Below are 22,913 nucleotides of genomic sequence, written 5' to 3'. Positions count from 1 at the left end.
CACGTCAATACAGTGTAAAACCTCATGGTGGCGTTCCAGGAAGTTATGAAGAATTGGTGCCAATTTAATCAGTAAACGCTGAGATGCTTCACTGGACACGTGGGAAGTTAGATCTGCGAGTGCTGCTGGATGACACTTCATGAGATCACAGGCGTCAGTAGGATTTATCCCTTTGGACGCGATGGAGGCCTGGAAAAGATTTCACGACAATCCAATCAGCCGTCGCTGAGCCATTTCGCTAACTAATCATCGACGGTAACCATAGCTAATGAAACCCCCCGGCGCGGACACAAGTTGCGTTTTTGTTGTTGTGGGAAGCGTACGCACGGAACACGGCGGTCTCACGAGTAGCAACCAACAGGAGCTCCAGCTCAGTGGGGGAAGAGGAGGCCACAGTCTCCGCCCACACTCTGTGATTGACAGCCGATCTTTGGGAAGTGCAGTGAATAAACATGAAAGCGCCCGAACCCCACCCCCCTCCACCCCACCCAGAGCTGTAGGCTTACTGCTCCCTCTCTCTCTCTCTCTCTCTTTCCCGTCTATTTTTATCCCTGGCTCCTCCTCCACCCTGGCAGGCTATTTTCAGCTCCAAGTCCCTCCATCAACCCCCCATCTCTTGTGTTAGTAAATGCTTCTCTTCTCTGCTCTTCTGCCCGAGGTTTTGAAGGTGAACGGAGGGATGGATGGAGGCTGGACGAGTGTCCTTGTCGCCTCCCGACCTCCTCGCGCGCGTTGTGACAGCGACGTGAAGCGAGCTGTTGTTGACTTTCCTCTTCATCCGTCTAACTTCCTTTCCACCCAGTGATCTACTTTCAGCCTCTCTCTCTCTCTCTCTCTCTCTTACCCTCCTCCCTCCCTCTCTCTCTCTCTCTCTCTCGACGTTCATTCAGCAGCTCAAACAGCGTCAGAGACACACACCCGCGAACACACATTCGCCCAGTGACTCTCAGACAGTGAATATTAGTCGTCTGACCGGCAGCTGTTACTGGCCGCCGCACCGGAGCTCCACTTTGCAGCAGCTTGCCTTTTGTTTTTGTGTGTGTTTCGAATCGAGGGGATAAAGAGGACAGCGTGCAATCCCTGGCTGTTCTTTTTTTTTTTTTTTTCCCCCTTTTACTGTGAGGATTCTGAACTCTCTGCTCTTCTTCTCCAGCCCAGCCTTCCTCTCCTCCTTTCTTCCATTTCCCTCTCTCTCTCTCTCTCTCTGTCATTCTCTCAGCGCTTCGTTCTAATTTTGGAAACATGGAACCTCGGGGAGCGCTCTCCCAAAGCTATTTATGTCCTCGCCTCTCCTCCTCCTCCTCCTCTTCCTCCTCCTCCTCTCCTCTCCCTCTCGTCGGCCAGGAGGAGAACAGTGCGAGGATCCTTTGATGCACCCGAGCGGGAGACTTCTTCGGCTCCTTCCTTCGTCTCTTCTGTGTTTTTGTTGTGTTGCAGCAGCTCCTCTCCTGAAGCCGTCACTCCTCAGCGTCCTGCAGGCTGTACCAAGTGACCACATTTTGCTTTTTTGATTTGCTTTGACTCTGCCAGGGTCCAGAGCACCAGAGGAAACAAAACTTTCTTCCTCCGTCCGTCAGCGCCGACTGGCACATCCCGAAACATCACCGGCCGCTGTCACTATTTCAGGAGCAAAGCAAAGTGTTCCTGCGTGAATCAGGACTCCAGGTGATGTAGACAAGAGTCGCAGATTACAAAGTCTGGGAAGCTTGTGTTTCCTCGTTTCCTTTCGGTGTGTACGTTTCGATTCATTCCCTGGGTCCCAGCGGAGGGGAGGCTTCCTGGAACCTGCAGCTGGGACTTACAATATTAAACAGGAGGATTTTGTGTGAAGTGTCGGTGACTGGTCATCAAGCCAGAAAACGGGGGAAGCTCCAGGAGAGGTGGAGGCAACCTGCAAAGCAAACTGCTGGAGTGGATTACATAATAAAAGCAAAGAGGACTTCTTTATGGATTTTTTATTTTTTATTTTTTAATGGGATTTCTGGTCATTTTTTTTCCAGGGACCATTTCACAATAAAAGCACAAAAAACATTCAGTAAAGTTTTTTTTTTTATTTTTTTAGTTTAACCACTTAATCCTCTTTATTTCAATGTTTTTTTCCCCCCCTCGTCCTTGGCTGCTCACAAATCCTAACTAAGCCATGGCGGTGTCTCGGAAGAAGAACTGACTGGTGTTTTCATAACAAAACAAAGCACCGGCTCTTGTCTTGGCATGCTGTTGCATCCCACGGTGTCAGGATTGTGCGCCATGTTGCAGACCATCTATGAGACTGAGTCCTGTTTTTCCTCTGCCAGCACAGACAGCCATCACCAGCCTCTGGAGCTCCTGAGTGACAGCAGGGGCTCCGGCACTGCCATGCCCACCGCATGTGAGTCATCTCTGGGAAGGTAGAGGTGGGGAGGAGGAGGAGGAGGAGGAGGAGGGGGGTCGCAGTGCGCATGAGGCTTGATGGAATTGATTAATAATTTTTGTGTTTTTGTGAAGGAAGCTGACGGAGGCGAGAGGGAGGGGGTGAGCTCTGAGGTGTTGTTGGTAGATTAGGATGTAAGGATGTAGATGGTGGGTGTAGGTCAGAGAGAGAGAGAGAGAAAGGGAGATTTGAAGGGGGTGGGGTTGCAGAGGGAGAGACATAAAGCAAAGAGACTGTGTGAGATGAAGGAGCGCGGTGCATTCAGGTGTTGTGGAAATATCGGGAAAGTTAGTTATCGAAGTTTGGCTGGTTGACGCGTCCCGATTATCAGCACAGTCAGCAGCAGCAGCAGCAGCAGCAGCAGCAGGATCTGTGATAGAGCTCGTAGAGGAAATTAAGGTTGCTGCAATTTGCATCAAAATTTGTGCTTCAGAGGACAAAGGACACATCTTTTTTTTTTTTTAGCTTTAGCGTGACTTAAATTTCCCAATGATATCACTGATGTCTGTTAGGCACAAACATCCATAATTGTCCCCACTAATCATAGAAAATAAACGTCATTTCTTGGAACTACAGGGCTTACGGAGAACAATCGGCTGTTTTCTTCCGTATCAAAGGCGTCCAGTGATGATTGTCAGTGCGTCCACGGGTGCATTGCAAATAGTAGCTAACTAGTTCGGCCTGCTTTTAATGGTACAGAAATGCCAAAATGTGAAAACAAGAGCAGAAGCCTAAAACTAACTGACACAGTGGCAGCATTGTACTTTCTGTTTACGTCTCCCAACGGCTCTAAACAAAAGCCATAAATATTCTGTATAGTTTGTATTTGTTGTTTTTTATTTTCTTTTTCTACAGTTTTGAAGCTCTGGGACTTTTATTCATTTGTGTTCTCCTGCAAAAGTCTTCAAACTTCTGTCGATCGCCTCTGATTAGTAGTCTTAAGCTAACAGACGACCGATGCTTTAGAAACTTTTCGCAAGCCGTTGAAACGCATGCAGCGTGCGATCAGAGAGATTCAGTGCTCTGAGTAGAGAACATGGCTGCTTGCGTTGGTTGAGGTTTAGGTACAAGACAGTTTGCTGAAGAACGCGGCTGCCAGAGCGAGGTGAGCTAAGGTTGGTGCGTGGCTTGATGCCACCTCTTGATGCCAGCGGGTTGTTAGTTGGTACAAAAAGGACGTACATTCGCTCTAATCTTCTCTTTGGCTGCGGTTACTGGGTTGGCGGATACAAGTCGGTGTATATGCGTGCTTAGAACTTCGACACCATGTCCTCAAAAGACATTGATCCACACGTTTAGGGTTCATGAATGCAATGAACCAATCAGAACAAAAATGTGATATATATGGAGAAGAGAACCTACTGGTTGATTATGAAAATACCTTGCCAACTAATCTAAGTAACTGTGATTAAAACGAGTAGGGCTGGACCCAAATAGCCGAGTAGCCGACTATTCGTTCACTGTGCTGGAATTGGGATTTTGATCTCCGAATATTCCCCCCCGCCGCTGCTGCCGACGGATACAGCACTGTGACCCCTGATGGTAGAAACGCCCGCCCACTCCTGCCCCGTCGGACCGAATGCTCAGCACCCCACCGCTAACCTAAACACCTAAACTGGTCTCAGTAGCCAAATGCTACCTGTGCGTCCGGAGAACAGAAAATGCTATTTGGACCAGCCCTAGAAATGAGCAAAGTTACCTCCTACATCTCATTCAGTCAAGTTTCTGTCCAACAACATGCGTAAATGCACTATTCGCTGTCTTTTTACGTCTGTTTTGTCTCCGTCAACCCCGATGGAAAACGCTACAAGATAACATCTAAGCTCGTCTATGTGCTGAGCAGGTAGCTTGTGAGTTTATGAAAACTTCCGCCTGCTGCTGCTGGCAGAGACAACGCAGATGAGAGCAAACCAAAATATTAAAGTTGCAAAGGCTGCTAAAAGCGTTCCATAGAGCTGACGGGACCTGCAGAGTTGGACGACGGGTTTGTTGTGGTTTTGTCACTGTGACGGATCCCCTCCACATCACACATTAGACTCATTTTAAATGTGATCAATGCAGCTTTAAAACCGCGTTTACCTGCCGCGCAATTGATCGAACCAGATGTTGTCAAAGACTTTAAGCCTGATGGAACACAACGGACAACATCTACTGTGGATGACCTACAGTCTGCCAGCCCATAATACTTGGCCCACCCCTCAGTCTCTATAGCAACACCACACATGTGACTCCTCTCTCTCTCTCTAAGCTTCTAATTTGTCTAAAGCACACACAGCCATTATACTATTTTTACCTCACTCTCCCTCTTGCTCTGTCTTTTCTTTCTCTCTCTCTGTCTCCCTGTCTCCTGGCTTTTTTTAGAGTGTTTTGCAGGGCTGACGTCATGGTGCCTATTTTCTTTTAGCAATGCAGAACGAACAAGACAGGGAGAGAGGGAGAGAGATAGAGGAAAGAAAAAAAAAAAAAAACGAATATTGGTTTCCAGAAATACCTCCCAGCAGCAGCAGCAGTGGCAGCAGCAGCAATGTGAAACAGGAGCGACAGAAGCAGAGGGAGACGAAGAGTGAAAAGTCATCAAACTGGACTTAAAAACTACAATCTCCCTGTTTGTTCTCTGTCTTTATTAGCGGCGACACATCTTGGCCGGAACTCGCTGTAGCATCTCCGACCGTCTGGATATCGAGCTGCATCACAGTAGCTCCAAATCAGCCACATTAAGTATTCCTGTCAAAGGCAGAAGTGGGAAATTCCCAGTTGGTGGTTTGTAGTTAGGTGCATTCCAGTGGTACAATCAAAAAAAAAAAAAAAAAGAGTCTTAACCTCACCCGTGGGAGACTCCAGAGTAACTGGAATTGTTCGTGCATTAAGTGTCGCAGCCTTATCTTCATCATCTGATTTACAGTTGAGCCGTTGTGCAGGATTTCTGTTTTTGTCCGTGCGGATTATTTCATGAAGCTGAAGGCTTTAGATAATGTTTTACTGAGTAAACAGGCTACTGACTTGTATGAGCTGCATCATGCAGCATCTTTACCACATGTGGATAAAACCATAATTGTGGAGGTTTAATTTAGTGGTTTAGATCATCTCGTTGGTTCATTGGCTTTTTCAAGCATAGTATCTGCAACTAATCATTTTTATTATATGTTAAGCTGTTTATTACATGTTTTTGGTCGTCTGTGGAACATTTTTGTTTATAAGTATCAGAAAAAATACAATTTCTCAAAGCTTGAAGTGACAGAAGATGATTAAAAGCTGCAAATGTTGACATTAGAGGAGCTTCAAACAATGAAGTCTTGGCTGTATTGGTTGAATGATTACTTGAACGGTGATTTAAATTGTTGCAAACTGTTTTACACAAATGAAATTTGAAACTGAAGGACCCCCGGGATCTTTCTGCGTGTAGTTCGCATGTTCTCCCCGTGCAGCGTGTGTTCTCTCCAGGTTCTCCGGCTTCCTCAAACAGTCCAGAAACATGTTGAGGTTAATTGGTGATTCTAAATTGTCCGTAGGTGTGAATGTGAGTGTGCTTGGTTGTCTGTCTCTAAGTGTAGCCCTGTGATAGACTGGTGACCTGTCCAGGGTGTCTCCTGCCTTCACCCTGAGTCAGCTGGGATAGACTCCAGCCCCCCACGACCCGAGTGAGGATTAAGCGGTGTATAGATGATGGAGGCAGGTTCACCTGGACAGGTCACCAGTCTATCACAGGGCTACACTTAGAGACAGACAACCAAGCACACTCACATTCACACCTACGGACAATTTAGAATCACCAATTAACCTCAATCTGTTTCTGGACTGTGTGGGAGGAAGCTGGAGAACCCGGAGAGAACCCACGCTGCTCGGGGAGAACATGGAGACTCCACGCAGAAAGATCCTGGGTGTTCTCACCGGGATGTGAACCGGCGACCTTCTTGCAGGCAACAGTGTTAACCACCGAGCCACCTTACAGCCCGTTGACTAATATATGCATTTAATTTTAAAGGGTCCAGTACTTTGGTTAATGATCAAACAGATGCTAGTGACGTCCCCCTCAGCCTCAGCTGTGCTTTGTTTTTATTGCAAGTTTGCAAACATAAGTATTCTAACACATTAAATTAAGATGACAAACATGGAAAGCTTAAATGCTAAAACATCACCACTGTACAGCCGCTCATCTCTGCTACCGTAGCTGCGTTGTTGTTTCCATTTCCCAATTCTGGCTTCTCAATTAATTGAGATTTACGAACATTTGTTTGAATATTTTGAGACTTTTGAGTGTTTCAAGCAGTTCCTCAGCGAATTATTCTTTCAACCAATGATTAGCAGATGTGGAAATAAAAACAGAAGTGTTGTTTATCGTAGAGCTCTATCAGGAGTCTGCGTTGACCTTAGCGGTGCAAACAGGGAACCCGACTCTAGTGTTCATGCTTCATTCAGGATCTTGATATAATCTCATAATCTGTGTCATTTTAAGTCCTCTGTGCTACATTTAACGTGATGCATACGAGCCAAGGTATAAGCACCGGTCTGTGTTCACCTCTATCCCGATTCACAAACTGGATGCACAGTCCGCCTTTCATTCTTTTTTACTGCATCCGCTGCTGCTATATGAATTACCGTGTGTAACGGCAGCGAGCAGAAGTCAGTTCGAGGCTGATATGATTGACTGAAATGTTGCCTCGGCCCCGCCTCTATGTCAGACTGTACGTTAGTGTGTGTGTGTGCGCGCGTGTGTGTGTGTGTGTTTACCAGACTATAAATGTCTTCGGTTTGACGTCAGACGCTGGCTGCTGTGGAATGCTGCTCTCTTGCCAAACGGACTGTTGTACACACACTCACAGACCAGTCTCTCACGTACACACACATGCACAGACAGTGTGTGTGTTGTAGTGAAAGGGGAGACACGTGCGTCACAGTGAAACGCCAGAATATTTGTTTAGGTAATTTAGATGTGAGTGGCTGCACACATATGCACACACACACACATGCACACACACACACGGGCTTGTTTATTCCTGGCTCTTAGTTTTTCGGGCTTTTCCCCAACTTTTTCTTTTCAGCACCCACTGAGCTCGCTAAACGGTCACAAACCAGCAAACCTGAAATTGGACTGCTGCTTTGTGTGTTTGTGTGCGAGAGGGGGGAAAACATTTGAGCTTTAGGAATGGATTTAAATAAGTAAGACAGCCCTGTTGCTTACTATAGACGCAGTACGTGTTTCTCTTTATCTGTGTCAGAGTCTGCGGCCAAACTAGTCACAATCCTCCAGGACAGGGCTAACAGGCTTGGCCTTAATGTGGATGTTGGTGTTTGATTAGCTTACAACCCCCCTCGTGGGCCGCAGAAGCAGAAGGGTTGTGCCAAAGAGCCGGGAGATGACCAATCGGAGCAAACAGAAAGGTCAGGCTACACGGTTGGTAAGTCCTAATCGAATTTCCTCCGTGACGAGCAGACAGGAAATATCCTGGCGTCTCAGCGCGTTGCAGCGTGTGGCGTTTTCCAGGAAGTAGCCTGATCCTATAGCAGGGGTCACCAGGGGCCAGGAGAGGGTAGTCGCCAAAGGACGCTGGCAGGTCAGGGTCAATGCCTCGCGCAAGGGCACTCTGAAAGCTGCTGATGGAAATGGGATGTTAAGACCCTCTCTTTCCCTTTATCTGCCCCATATCAGGCAGCGTGTGTTAACCTGTTGACTCCTGACATGTTTTCTCTTTGCGCTGCCAAGAGCTAAACTAAAGAAATAGTCCAAACAGCGTCATACAAACTCACTCTCTCTCTTAGAGACACACACACACGATGAGTGTAAGCTGATTGCGGCGGCTAAGCTGATTGGAACCTTCCGATCTGAGTGCTGTTGAGTCTTTAGATTATACCTGAATCCTGTGAAAACATACATTACTGCAAACAGAGAGCGTGTGATGGAGCCAGCTGAGTCAGGAAGTTGTTTTTTTTTTTACTTGCAGAAATGAGGCTTCACCTCTGTGGAAGTGAAAAAACCTGCGCTGTGTGTCCTGCACCAACAACAAGTATAGTCGTGCTCAAAATGCCCATTAAACAGCAGCTAGTGGAACCAAAGCTGTTTGTGGGTCACAATCAAGCAAATGTACCTCCTTGACCTCTAGGTGACCACATAATTCCAGCCAATCAGAGCAGGGATTTTCCCCCAAACACTGCACATTATTGCTCTTGTTCTATTGACGGACTTGAAAATATGACGAGTCCCCGTATCTGTCATTTCGCAGGGTGACATGTCGGCTACCGCCACTCTGGTGCCTGGAGCAGGAAATCAATATTAATCTGTCATAGTGATCAGCCCGAGAGCAGAACAAGGCGGCGCGCTTGTCACTGATTGAGAGGAGGGGAGGGAAACGTTTACAGTTTTTAATGTTTCCTATTAAACTCATTTCTGTAATGAAAGAGGACGGCCGCGCAGTCCGCTTTCCTTTATTTTCTTTTGTTGGCGCTTTAGTTTCTGCCACGCTACTATGAATAACAGCAACCTTCTCGGATAATTTGCGCCTATTAATATGTATAGCGCATGTTATCATATTCCGCAGTGTCCTTTGGCCTAGCCGTGCTCAATATAGGCTAGACTAATGCCAAGGTAACACTACAAGTCAGTGCTGTCCGGTGCTAGGCTAATGCTAGACTTGCGGCTATTTTTAGGCGGCAGGACGCTGTGTCCCTCACTTTTTTACAACACTATCACCGCTCATCTGAATGAAATGGAAGCTGCCTGTGTGTGCGTATGTGTTTGTGTGTATGCGATGAATGATGTAATAATCTGCTGTGTCCCTGACATCGTTTGCCAGACTAATCAATCACTCTTTTTTTTTTTTTCTCTTTCTCCCTCCTGCAGTAGTGGAGGTGAAGAGCAGCCTCCCATCAGGGATGCAGAGCCCAGTAGGAACAGCGAGCGAGCAGAGAGGAGGCGGTGGAGAAGGTGGTGAGTAGGGAGTCCTCTAGGAGACCTTGAGGGGAGGGGGGGGTTCCATGTCTCCAAAAGGGGGTTCAGCTTAGTAGGTGCACTGCGTCACCAAGCTGAATCATCAGAGCTGTTAGGTGATACTAGGGATCTACCTAAGGGGGAGTACTAGTGCGTATGTGACAGAAGTTGTAAAAGCCTTTTTGTTGCTTCAGAGGGAGCTGCCGATAAACTGCCTCGAGTGATGTCACTTGAGTCAACTCTGGACGAAGGCTTCAAGTCTGAAATAGTAAAAACACCCCTTTGGAGTTTGGAGTTAGAAAGAAGTGAGCTTACCAGACCTCTGCAGCCTGCTCCTCGTCTCTGCTCGAGGCTACGTTAGTCACCGCTAGCATAACACACCAGAATCTCTGACCAAGCTGTCAAGAGCTGCGCCATGACGACACTGAACGTATGCAGACTGTTTGCCGTGCGGCGCTGTCGCAGAATGTATGTTTTTTTTCACTGCCTGCACCTTCAGCGCACCTACAGTGTCGGGCTGCGGCAAAGCAAGAGGGCGAGCTTTCATTTTGGTGCTTGTTTGTTTTCTGGACCAGGAAATAAACTTGTCAAGTTCAGAGTTACGGTTCAGTTAACATCTACGGACTAAAGTTATTAAGCAACTGTCAGCCGGGAACTTCAGGCAAGTAAATGCCAACAAGATGATCAAGACTTCAAAATGGAAGTCCTGTTTGACACGAGGTAGTCAGTTCATGTATTCCAGTAGTTTAATTTAGAAAATGACAGACTCTTTATGTCCCATTGCTGTGTGAAAGGATGAAATGCTCCCTTTGTCTCAAAATAACAAGTTTGCATACACATACTTGAGCGCAACTCACATTCCTGGTGTCACCACTGTTATTGATTACAGTTTAGGCGTAGTAATGCATCAGCAGCTCCACGAGCGGCCCTCATATGTTATACATTCAGTGTAGCCACAGAGTTGTAGGTGCATTGTGGGTAATGTAGGCAGCAGGTTTTGAGTGTTATGCTATGTCTGTGGAATCCCGCTGTCAATATGTGTGGTGGTAGCTAGTGTTAGCTAATGCTTCGCTGTGAAACTGACTGAATCAGTTTGCAGGCTATGTACCTTTCATCATTTTAGCTTTAACAGGTTCTTTGATAATGTGAAGGCCGCAGGATGCTTCTTTGAAGAGCTGGTTGGACCATCGTTTTCTGCAGCACCTTTCACATTGTTTGAATGTGTGTTCCAAGTGTAACCTCGACTTTAAAGATGAGAATAACAACCTAATTTAGACGGCACTTTGTAAAGCAACGCTACAAAATGCTGCACAAAGCAGATGTTAAAAATATAAAGGCGACAAGACAAAAACAACAGCAAATAAAAGAACAAGATAGAATAACCACAGTGGAGGTGCACCATTTGAAGGCAGACCTTTTGATGAAAGAGGGTTTTCAGTAATGTTTAGAAAGAAGAGCCAGTCTGAGATTCTCTGGCAGAGAATTCCGTCACTTAGGGCCACGAACCATAAAGGCCCGATCACCTTTTGCCAGAGGATGTCAAGCAGCGTTCAGGCTTGTCAGGAGATAAAACATCACAAAGGTTTGGTTTGTGTTGTGTTGAAAACCCTTTCAAAGGTTTGTCAGGCCTTTGAATGGTTTTATAGAAGATGGTCTCTATTGGCCGTCGTGGAGTTTTAGTGGTGTTTCAGGCGCAGAGAGTAATCTGAGCAGGTTCCATTAGTCTGTGAGTGGCTGGATGCAGAAGGGTTGGACTAATTGGCCTCCAGTTATTTGTCAGTTCAGCTGAGAATCTTCTCAGCCTAGTTTTGCTGGTTGAAAACAATATAAAGATAATGATTAGGAAAACATAATGCAAAGAAAATCAACAATGACATGAGTTTATAAAAAAAATTGCAGGAACTTAAAAGTGCAGTTGTGCAGCTGAAAACAAATATAAAAGCAGACAGAGATACAGCTCTACGATCAGGATCAATGGAACTGACGCCTTGTCATTTGCTTCATTTCCAGGTGGGGGTCCTGCAGAAGGCCCAGGAGGAGGAGGGGGCCCAGTGGACCTACGAACAGAGCCCAGGGTGGGCTCTCTGTCTGGGGGTGCAGCAGTGGACACAGCCATGAGAGAGCAGCAGCTCCAGCAGGAACTCGTGCTGCTCAAACAGCAGCAGGAACTCCAGAAACAGCTGCTGTTCGCAGAGTTCCAGAAAAAACACGAAGTGTTAACAAGACAGCATGAAGTCCAGCTGCAGGAGCATTTAAAGGTAGGCGAGATGACAGCACGGCAGCCTTCCTCACTGACTCCCATCTCTGCTTTGTCGGTTGATCAGTCAACCCAGGAGTCACTCAGTAACCTGTGTATGGAAATACATGTGTGTGTGTGTAAGCAACAACAGGAGCTGCTGGCAGCAAAGCGGCAGCAGGAGCTGGAGCAGAAGAGGAAACTGGAGCAACAAAGACACGAAGAACAGGAGAAACAGCGACTGGAGCAACAACTGCTGCTGCTGAGGAACAAGGAGAAAGGCAAAGAGAGTAGGTTACACCCCTGCTAGTGCTGCCTGCCTGCTACGCACATGCTGCTCTGTGTCTACCAGCTGTTGATGTACAAACAGTGACATGTCCTGATTGCCGTCTGTGTTTTTAAAGGTGCCATTGCCAGCACCGAGGTAAAGCTAAAGCTGCAGGAGTTCCTTCTCAGCAAGAAAGAGCCTGGTCCCGGTGGACTCAACCATTCCTTCTCCCCAAAGTGCTGGTGAGGATTACACAGAGGAAACCTGTTTCTATGTTGGTTTTTGCATTTTGTGAAAATATTTCTTCCTGACACATGGATGGCCTGAGAGTGTTTAATTAGGTTTCCAAACTAGAATTACTTGGCCTTTACATGACATGTCCTTAACGTGCCCAACTCTGAAAATTAATGTAAGACTCAAAACACTCCGCCCTCAGATTAGGGCTCGGGAAGCTCCGTACACTTAACACGGCAAGGAGACAGATGCAGTGTGATGTTGCTGTTTTAGGATACTTTAATCTGCATAGTCTGCGCAGTAGGCTTTATGATGACGTGTTGTTTTCCTGACAGCTGCAGTTTGGAGATTTAGACAAGGGTAAACAGTGATTTGCAGAAAGTTGCACCACTTTTTTTGTGTGTAGGCTTTAAGTGTACAAGTAAACACACGAAGGTCAGCTATATCAACCAACGCTGCAACCACAAACACGTGAAGTGAGTAACATTGATTATCTTGTCACAACACCTGTCAAAGGGATATATATAAAGGCTGCGAGGGAACAGTCAGTTTTTTGAAGTTGATGTAGGAAACTTGGGCAGCGTTTCATGACTGTGTCAGAGGATCTCCAAATGACAGATCTCGTGAGGTGTTTCTGGTATGATGCAGTGGTTAGTATATACCAAAAGTAATTCAAGGAAGGACAACTGGTAGGCAGATCCCGTAGAGGAGCATCTGTAGCAATTATCTGCTGAAAACCGTCATGCTTCTAGGATAGAAAAAGAACACACATTTGTCGTTTACATCACGTGGACAGCCTGTGCATTGTTTAACCGAGAAAGAGGTGACAGCAGGACGGGAAGAAGGCAAGCTGGTGGAGGCAGTGTGATGCTCTGGATGACGTTCTGCTGGGAAACCTCGGGTTCTGCACTCACGTGGCTGTTGCTCTGACACATCACACCCACCTCAACATCGCTGCAGACCATATACACCACTCGATGGCAACAGTATTCTCTGATGGCTTCTCTCAGCGAGAGTCACAAAGACTTCAGGGTGTTGGCTCGGCCTTCAAATCCCCCCAGATCCCAGTCCGATTGAGCATCTGTGGGATGTGCTGGAAAAACAAATCAGATCCACGGAGGCATCGCTTTGCAACTTCCAGGATTTAAAGGATCTGTCTTGATGCTTGATACCATTGGACACCTTCAGAGAGTTCTGGCTTCAGAGGGGGACTGTCAGTGTTCGGTGTGTTTACCAAGGTTATATATATATATAGGAAGGAGCACGACACCAAAATTAATAAATAGCTTAGTTTCATGTTTACAGTATGCCATTTATGTAATAGAGTAAACGCTGGCCAGCCTGCTTAGGTAACTTACTGAGGTAATGTGACTCAGCTGTAAACAGTGCATGTATGGTGCAGCGTTACAGCAGTGATGCTGAAAAACCATCTGTGGGCTGGAGTTCGCCTCTCAATGAAGAGAGGAGAGTCTTTAGCTTTTTGTCTCTTGTCTTGGTAAATAATTCTCCGTGTACAACACGACCACGCCTCTCAAATACTGTAGTTCCACTGAAGTTTCACAAAAAGGCCCGTACCTGTAATTAACGTGAGCTGTTCTTGACTGTGGTAGATGACATCCAGTCTGGGGTGTTCAAAATAAAAGTTGAGTCTGCTCTCGCCGAGGATCCTTCAGTCAAGCGCATTATCTTAATGAGGCACTATGACAGCAATCAAAGTTTGATTTATTGCTGCTGGAATCGCTCGTTCTAACGGAGCCCTTGCTTTCCCACAGTTGCGTTTTCCCCACTGCGGGAAGGAGATAAATAAAGCTTGTTCTCTCCTTTACATCCTGCAAAATGTCACCCTGACAGATAATTCGGTTTTCGTCTATCTTTTAATAGGCTCGTTTTATATTTTCAGTCGGTCGCTCTTTTTTTTCTGATCAGTCATAAACCTCTCATTATGTGAACGTGATGGCAATTTTTTTCCGTGATATGTGGATAAGCACCTGTGTCTCTTAGTAATATTGCTATAACACTTCCAACACGTCGCCCTAACACGTATTTGCATATCACACACCTATGTCTGAATGACCATAAACTGTCACTTGAACAGACACGTGGATATAATGCGTTCCCTGCTGTGTCCGGTTAAACTGAGCACGCCCAACAGCAGCTAGAAATGTTTCCCTGATCTCAAACAACTAAAGAAAAGCTCAGGTTGTAGCGTCAGAAGCTTTTACCTCAACCCAAATCAATGGCAGAAATGCATTCTAGGAAACATAGGAAATGGCTAAATGAAGTAGAAGTACACTGGGCATGCCAGCTGTAATGCAACACTTCATCCCTTATTATTGTGAGCAGTTATCTAATATGCCTTTTCCTTGTGTGTGTGTTTCTGCAGGGGAGCCCAGCACACCTCCCTGGAGCAGAGCTCTCCTCCGCAGAGTAACACCCCAGGAACTCCTCCCTCCTATAAACTGCCCCCACTGCTGGGGAACTACGAGGGCAAAGACGACTTCCCACTTCGCAAGACGGGTAGGAGACACAGACTGAGGCAGACCCAGACAGTGGGAGGATGTGTGTGTGTCTGTGTGTGTGTGTGTGTGTGTGTGTGTGTGTGTGTGTGTGTGATTTGTCACTTGCGGTGTAATCGTTTGACGAAGGACTGTGCGAAGGTGGAGTGTTGTGTTTATATATATATTTAGACATATACGTGTGTGTGTGTCTCTGGATGTGTGTGCTTGATGACTCAGTGTGACTCATCGGGGAAGAGGTTGTCCAAACCTAGAGATAACACACACACACACAAACACACACACACACACACACAGAGGATTTCAAATACATCCGACACCATGTGAAAGTTTTTCTTTTGACTTGAGAGGTGACAGATCAGGGGCGTGGAACTGGTTCTGTCCGTTTTAAATCCCATCCGCCTTAGTTACTGTTGTTATGTCTGTCAAACTTGACGTTTTCACATGGAATATATGCAGTTAACAGAGATTACAGTGTTTTTTTTTTTTCTTTAAACTAACTGGAGAGAACATCCGGTCTTTCCTGTTGTGGAATTAGCATGTTAGGACGCTTACTCATAGTGTGATAGCTCATTAGCAGGTGCAGGTACAAAATGCTTTTATAATGCACAAATCCACTGCTAAAAAAAAAATCTAAATTACTTTAACGTACATAGAAATATGTATTTTAGTTTTAAAGTCAGATGTAGTGAGCTGACTGTAAGTGCATTTCTATTCACGTATAGATTTACGATTTCTGCACAAAATTCTAATGTAAACGTCAAGTTGAAATACTGCAAAAAGTCCAGCTGTTTATCACAGTTTGTTCAGACAGATGTTCATGATGGCTTCTCAGAAGTGAAGCCAAAATATCTTGATCGCCCCCTGGTGGTCAATTTCGGTGTAGCTCAAAAACGCCGGATTACAAAAAGTCACTTTCCTTAAACATGTTTTCCATCATATTGAGTTCTTCTTATTTTAAAATATGAATTAAGTTTGTTTTCGATGAGTTATTTGGCTGTAACCAGTATTCTGAGGGATCTGGGTACCAAACTTCATCAGCAAGTTAAAGCCGATGTTCCAGCTAGTAAGCTACGAGCACAACCAATCTGTGGGAAAAAAATAACTGATACATAGCTGGCTAGACAAGTAGAAGCTCCTGGATAGTGTGTATGTATTTCCAGTTAGACTGTTTACCCAGCAGTGCCCCAAAATACCCCCCAAAAACACCTACGACAGTCCGAGACAGTCTAGATGGTGGAAACTATGTGAAGTTCAAGGGTTACATGACCTCAGTCCCACACCTCCACTCTTTCTTCTGCAGATTTTCTGGAAGATTCTGCGAAATGTAGATAGACGCTTGACTGATGGGGGTGCTTGATTTCACACAGGGGTAGACAAAAGCAGGCTTCTCATTTCTGGAACACTTTAACAGCTGGCCTATTAACATCACATCAGCTCGCAGACTTTTTAATGTTCCCAGCTGGCTCATGTTAACTTGTCTTAAATATGCAAATGATTGCTACATACATAACACGCTGTACGCCTGAGGCTAATGATACATATCTGCGGAAAGTCAGCATCTTCGCCGACTGACGTTCAAGCGCAAGAAGATATGATAATAAAGGAGCAGCATTCATGTGGAGCCAAGTGGCTTCAGTGAAAAATCTGTGATGAAACCTACATAATGGCGTTGGTTATTTACTTCTTTTTGCATCAAAAGAGCAAAATCTTTCAGAATGGCAAGTTACAGATGTGTTTGGTGCACTATCTCAGAGAATGTTGACTGTGGTTAAAATTCCCTAAATCTCATAAAGGAGCAGGACAGAACTGCTAACGTTAGCCTGATAAAGTCAAGGATCAGCAGCCACGCTACACACTTGATGTCTTGTCTTTATCATAACCTGGTACCCCACAGACCCTGCGTACCACTTGTGGTCATTTTGGCCACTGGAATAAAACCCGATTGTTATACAGTATTGATATCTTAGAGCTGGAAAGGCCTCCTTCTTGTGTAGGTATTTTCCTGACTTTCCATCAAATTGGTTTGCATCTAATCAGAAATCTAAACGTTTTCCTTTTCATAACTTTGTCAAACACCGACCTCCTCTTGAGCTGGCAACATCGGGTTATAAAGTAAAGTTTCTTCACACGTGGCAAAGCCTTCCAAGAGCTAAAAGTTTCCTTCTTTCTAGTCAGCACTACAGTTTCTTTTGAGCTCCACTGCTTTGTAGACATGCCCAGTGCAGGTCTTCTTCAACAGCACCTATGCAAATCAGTCAGACCTCATTTGACCCCATTTAAGTCTGTAGTTCTCTAATTATCCCAGTAATTATCCAACCAGTATAAACATTAACAGTGCTTTGTAAATATATGTCGTGAGATAGTGTATCCAGAGTTGCACAGGTTAACAAAAGTAGATGGATTCATAGCACAGCAGGTCAGTCAGATCTGTCACCGGCTGTCCTGATGCCACTGGGTAACCGGCGACAAAACATCCAAAGTTTTCCTGGATCCAGGTACTGTTTGGGCAGCTGGAACCAGTAAAACCTGGATATTTTTTTCCGCTTCCTGCTCCGTCCTCTTCACCTTGACATTTAGACCAAAGGTAGCTTAAAATACTCCCGACGTCACCGCTCATTTACCGACAAACTGGCCAGCCATAGTGTAATGTAGGATTAGCAGACGGCCTGCCTGCGCTTCTGCATCCGCCCGGGGAGCCTCCTGTTGGTAAATCACCAGGTGCCCTAAAATACCCCTGCCAATATCTCCTGCCAAGCAAAACACTGCACTTTACCAAGAGACTCACAGTGGAACATTTAATGCAAGATAGAAAACGACTACAAAAAAATTAAAACTGAAAAAGGCAAGATCAGCAGTCCACATAAACTCGTTTGATCTTTATTCTGAATAGACACTGTAAGGTTCCTGTAGACACCAACGCTTTCTCCCCGGGTCTCTCATCCAGTCTCAGAGCCCAACCTGAAGGTGCGTTCGCGGTTGAAGCAGAAGGTGGCCGAGAGGCGGAGCTCCCCTCTCCTCCGCAGGAAGGACGGAACTGTCATCAGCACCTTTAAGAAGAGAGCCATAGAGATATCAGGTGAGCGCAGACGGGCAGCTTTTCAGTCATAATGTGTGAAGTCAGTTTTCTTTAATAATGCGAATTCATGTGACTTAACCTCCTTTTTTCTGTCTGTGCTCGTGTCCTTCGACCAGTTTCGTCTCTCTGCAACAGCGCTCCGGGTTCAGGTCCCAGCAGTCCCAACAGTTCCAATACAGCTATCGCCAATGGCAACACAGGATCAGTCCCCAATATACAGACCGAGGTACACGAACCTACATTAAAATAGACGCTGACCATATAGGACATAAGCTGGTTTCATTTCCTCAGGCTGAACACGCAGCTTGAGCTTGCCCCCTGCAGTTCACTGTGGGTCAAGTCGGTTTCTATATGAACTTTAAAGGCGTGAAGTGTGGATTTAAGTGTCTTAAAGTCAACAAAAACTTAACAATAATAAGAAGGTAAATCACTGCAACGGGCAACATTTAATCAGTTTCTTAGCTCTGCTGGTAATTAACGAGGCATCAAGCCAGTTCTATAAAAAGAGGTTTAGAAGTGATGATTGATGGGAGAGACCTGTCAGTAAACTGTTCCACTGTGTGGGAACAGCCATGGAAACGCTTGGTCACCTCTGGAGCTCGACGGGGGGAACATGTAACGGTGAGAAAACAGTGAGGACCAACTGACTGGGTCTCGTGTAGCTTGCAGGATTTTTTTTGCATTCGCTCGTGTTTTGCCGCGTTTCTGTATTTAGTTGTGTTTATTTCTGTGTTCGATTGTGCCGCCTGCATTGATGAAGCACGTCTATATTTGGGGTTTCTGACTTTACCGCTGCTGCCTTTTCTAAATGCGGTGCACATGTTGTGAGATTGTACGCGTTTTATTTATAGTTTGTTGCGCTACCAGGGCCGCTGCCGTTTTAACAATAGACCGAATGTGAGGGAGAAAAAAAACAAAAACCCAACTCGTAATAATAATAGAGTCTTCTTTGTTTGTCAAATTTGAAAAGAGAATCAAAACTGACACACAGATTTCTTTGCATGTGTACAAATATTGGAAAACAGAGGCCCACGAAAACCGCCTGAACCACAAGTGGAATATGCAGGACAGATGAGGACGATTTTGGTTTTACGCTCATTAGGCTGTCCATCCTGCATTTGACATCCCTGTGTGACTGAAGATTAGATGTTTTGCTCAGTTTTAAGGAGAAATATGTCTGTATGTGGTCAGCCTCATGATAGTAAGGAATGCAGTTTCCCAACAACAAAAAAAGAAGAAGTCCAGTGGAAGCATGTAGTGTATAATGCACAATGGAGCCTTGGAGTACACTGCAACTCATATCTATTGGTGCATTTGATTCCTTAACTGATAGTCAACCGTGTTAACAATTAATAACAGATTAATCGTTAAATGACTGACATATTGTGGATGTTTCAAACCGGTGACAGTAAATGTTTGTCACAAAATCTGCTTGTTTACACGAGGAATTTGAAGAACACAAGGTTACTGAATTATGAATTAAATACAGTCGTGACTCCATAATCTGACCCTTAACAATCCTAAAACTTGCTATCCGACAGGTTTTTAGGAAAAATGAACGGAACTCATAGAAAACAGCCTTAACATACCGACAGCCTTGGATTCCGACTCCGACGTAACATTTTATGTCACCAATCAGGATAACGGCGTATTATCTGACTGAACAATCCCACAGATTGGCTACGTTCAGACTGTAGGACTTAACGCTCATTTCGGATTTTTTTGTGAAATCCCATTTTTTTGCAAGTTTGTTCACATTTCCAATTAAATGCGACTTGTATGTGATCTGCTGTGTGAACTTCATACGACCCAAAAGTGTCCCGCATGCGCAGAAGAGGACACGACGACGTCACACGCAGCGAGCGTTCTCAGTGTTTGCAGACGTAAATACAGATGGTAACGGTGGTGGAAACAAAACTGTGACCACTAACTAAGCTAGCATCAGCAGCCAAGTACTGCCTGTATGTTCTGGCCACTTCCACCCTGTCGGAGTGCTCCCCCGGGGTGGAAGTTTCCCCTGAATATTCGGATATTCATCATTAATTGGGCCATTAATTGGACCAGCCCTACTAGTTATTTTGACAGCTATAAACAATAATTATTAACAACAAATGAGCCTTCCAGCATTAAGCCCTCCTTGTATCTCGACCTCCATCTTGACAATCCGACAGCCTTGCTATCCGACATAAAAGAAGGTTTTACATTTAGTGTCGGAGTATCGAGTCACGACTGTAGTTAAAAATTATGACTCCAAGCAAAACTCAACAATTGGCCTGGAAAAACACAAAGTGTTAAACACAGCGAACGAGCTGCAGCCCTCCACACTAAACAACCAATAATGTTGTGAATCTCTTTACAGTGGTTTAATAGTAAAGTGACTCTCATACCTGATCTACGTGATAGAGTAACTTGTTCAGTGTTGTTCACGACAGTCCAGCTGCTGGAAACAGCTGCTTGCCTGGAAAAGATGTCCACAAATACTGTTGCAGCAACTTTATCAGTGCGGGAAAGCTTTCAGTATTTACTGTCAACGCTAAAATGTGTTTATACTCAGAATGAAGCAAAATATCTCTCATCTTAATCATTGATTTGTGTATCAATGTGTGCTTTATTGAGAAATCAAATTGAGAAGTCAGTTTTTTTCAGGACCATAGATTAAACTGACAGTTTTAAGGCTAGCAAGAATTTATCTAGTCCAGTTCGATTTGGGTGGTGTTAAATACTGACACAACACTGGGCACCGCTGCGTCAATGTTTTTTTTAGAAGGCTGCGAGGAGTCATGTGCAGCGGGGAAATGGTGACCTTCCAGACTTACAACAGTCTTGTTTGTTGAATTTGAGCGATCGCGGAACAAATGTTGTGAAGGTTTCCTGTTTTTGTAATCGCCGCACAGAAACATAATTTCTGGGAAATGGCGTGTTTACACCGACAGGAATAAGCAAAAAATGCTGGCTCCCGAGCCTTATCATTTATCCCACTATGTGCTGTTTAGCTTTTCACATTTATGAGGACTGATATCTGAAGTGTTGTGTAAACCTGAAGTGGGATGAAACAGCTGGACGATTTTAGTTTGTTGTCTGAACCTCCGATCCCCCTTTCGGCTACTGCGAAGACTCCACGGAGCAAGAAATTTAAACTGTCTGTCTGTCTGCAGCTGAGATCTCTGCATCAGACGTTGGGAGCTGATGGGACATTGAGTCCTCTGAGTCTCTACACCTCACCCTCCCTGCCGAATATTTCCCTGGGACTTCCTGCCAACACACACATCACGGTAGGTCCATGCAACATACATTCACAAGTGCATCTCGGGGCACATGAATGCATGCTGGACATACACAACACCAGCCCCCCCAGAGAACTGTTTTTGTGTGAAGTTCCAGTAGCGAGGTTTACTATTTTTTTTCTTTTTGTGGCTCAGTGGACAGGGCAATTGACTGTTAGCTAAGCCAACAACATATTTTATTCCAGCAGACTTGCAGAAAAGCTCAAAATTTGAAGCAGTTTTTGAAATGACGGGTTCACACAGGGACGTGTGCGTTCACCGATGAGCTAAAGCATTAGGACCACACCTGCGTAATACGCTGTTGGTCCTCCGCGTGCCATCAAAACAGCTCAGACGTGCCAAGACGCGGAGTCCACAAGACCTCTGAAGGTGCCCTGTGGTATCTGGCACCGAGACTTGAGCAGCAGATCCTTAAAGACCTGCGAGTTGGAAAGAAGTCAGTGTCCTCCCCAGCTGATGATTCATACGAAAGACGCAGAAACAAGGAGCAGCGTTGTTCTTATGCCGCAGCTTGGAGCTTTTTAGTCCAAGTGCTCTCATGCATGAATTATTAAAAAAGGGGATTTTTTGTGCGAAAGTTTTTAGAACACCCGAACAAGACGTAAAACACGTCCAATTGAATTATACACAGCTGCCATTATTTCTAACAAGATGCTGTCCGCTGTTGTGCCGACCGTGTTATGTGGTAACCGTTGTTCCCCCCCCTGCAGACCCCACAGAAGCTGTCCAGTCAGCAAGAGGCCGAGCGTCAAGCCATCCAATCGTTGCGAGGGGGCGGGGCTCTAACAGGGAAGTTTCTCTCCACATCTTCCCTACCTGCAGGTAAACACTTAGCACAGAATTTAATAAATTATTCTGCATTTTTATGACATTAAAACCGTATATAGTATATTACAAAGTGTGGTGCGATGTAAGTTTTTGGTATGGGGAAAATAAAAGAAGGAATTTCTACTAACTGGTTCAGTAATTTAGACTAATTAGGGATATAACAATGTGTCTTTGCAGGCGTAGGACATGATGTGGAGACTCCACCCCCCAGCTCTCACTCAGCCCATTCCTCGTTACTGCAGCATGTACTACTGCTGGAGCAGGCCAGACAACAGACTGCTATGCTAGGTGCTACAAACACACACACATGCTCTAAAAGTCATGATGTCCACCTGAGCATCGAGCTCATTGTCTCTCTGTTTCGATCCTCCACCCATTCAGTCCCCATGTACAGCCAGTCGCCGCTGGTTACGGCGGAGAGAGGCGTGTCCAGTGGCATGCGGGCGGTCAACAAGCTGCCTCGCCACCGACCACTGGCTCGGACCCAGAGTGCACCTTTGCCCCAGTCGCCCCAGGCCCTGCAGCAGCTGGTGGTCCAGCAGCAACACCAGCACTTCCTGGAGAAACACTACAAGGTACGCAGGTTCACACGCAGTTAGTTTAGACTAATTAGCCTACACATGACCGCATGCTAACATGAACTTGTGTGTTTAGATGCTTTCAAAGGGGGCGGAGCTTCCCAGGCCACCACCCACCCACCCAGAGGAGACAGAGGAGGAGCTAACAGAGACCAATGACATGCAGGAGGATGACATAGGGGTGGGCCTTCACAGGTGGGATATTTATGACAACAAAGAACTTTTACTGACTGACTGATATCTGTATCTATGTAATGTATGCTTTTGTGAACACCTGGACATGTTTGTTCAAGTCTGCCCTGTTATTGATCCGATCAGGCTTCAGAAGGAGAGCTCAGACGATAGCACACATTCGTCCGAGCGACTCGGTGTGCACGTGAAGGGCGAGGAGGAGCGCGGGAGCATTCACATCAAAGGGGAGAGTACCGAGAGCGAGCTGGACGAAGAGGAAGAGGACGATGAAGTCATCCAGCTGAGGGAGGGCGATGAAGAGGAGAGGGGGTGCTACACGCAGGTTTGTGTATGAGCTGCTTTTGGATGCGTAGTCACCAGACGGCA

At 45.6% G+C, this 22,913-nt stretch overlaps 1 protein-coding gene across 1 annotated transcript in view; it reads left to right on the top strand.

Moving 5' to 3' along the window:
* The first annotated feature begins 2,211 nt into the window (after positions 1 to 2,211).
* Positions 2,212 to 22,913, top strand: part of hdac5 (histone deacetylase 5) — a 38,184-nt gene continuing 17,482 nt past the window's right edge. The window contains exons 1-14 of the mRNA XM_008295374.1: positions 2,212 to 2,368; positions 9,246 to 9,332; positions 11,343 to 11,590; positions 11,714 to 11,858; positions 11,973 to 12,078; positions 14,454 to 14,587; positions 17,534 to 17,665; positions 17,782 to 17,891; positions 20,821 to 20,937; positions 21,660 to 21,771; positions 21,955 to 22,065; positions 22,159 to 22,352; positions 22,432 to 22,550; positions 22,674 to 22,869. Coding sequence (XP_008293596.1) covers positions 2,212 to 2,368; positions 9,246 to 9,332; positions 11,343 to 11,590; positions 11,714 to 11,858; positions 11,973 to 12,078; positions 14,454 to 14,587; positions 17,534 to 17,665; positions 17,782 to 17,891; positions 20,821 to 20,937; positions 21,660 to 21,771; positions 21,955 to 22,065; positions 22,159 to 22,352; positions 22,432 to 22,550; positions 22,674 to 22,869 — 1,968 coding nt within the window. The remainder of the gene's footprint in view (positions 2,369 to 9,245; positions 9,333 to 11,342; positions 11,591 to 11,713; positions 11,859 to 11,972; positions 12,079 to 14,453; positions 14,588 to 17,533; positions 17,666 to 17,781; positions 17,892 to 20,820; positions 20,938 to 21,659; positions 21,772 to 21,954; positions 22,066 to 22,158; positions 22,353 to 22,431; positions 22,551 to 22,673; positions 22,870 to 22,913) is intronic.

This window comes from Stegastes partitus, unplaced genomic scaffold (assembly GCF_000690725.1).
Source record: "Stegastes partitus isolate 25-593 unplaced genomic scaffold, Stegastes_partitus-1.0.2 Scaffold1041, whole genome shotgun sequence".
Lineage (NCBI taxonomy): Eukaryota > Metazoa > Chordata > Actinopteri > Pomacentridae > Stegastes > Stegastes partitus.
The sequence above is the reverse complement of the archived record's forward strand: the minus strand, read 5'-3'. Positions and strand labels throughout refer to the sequence as shown.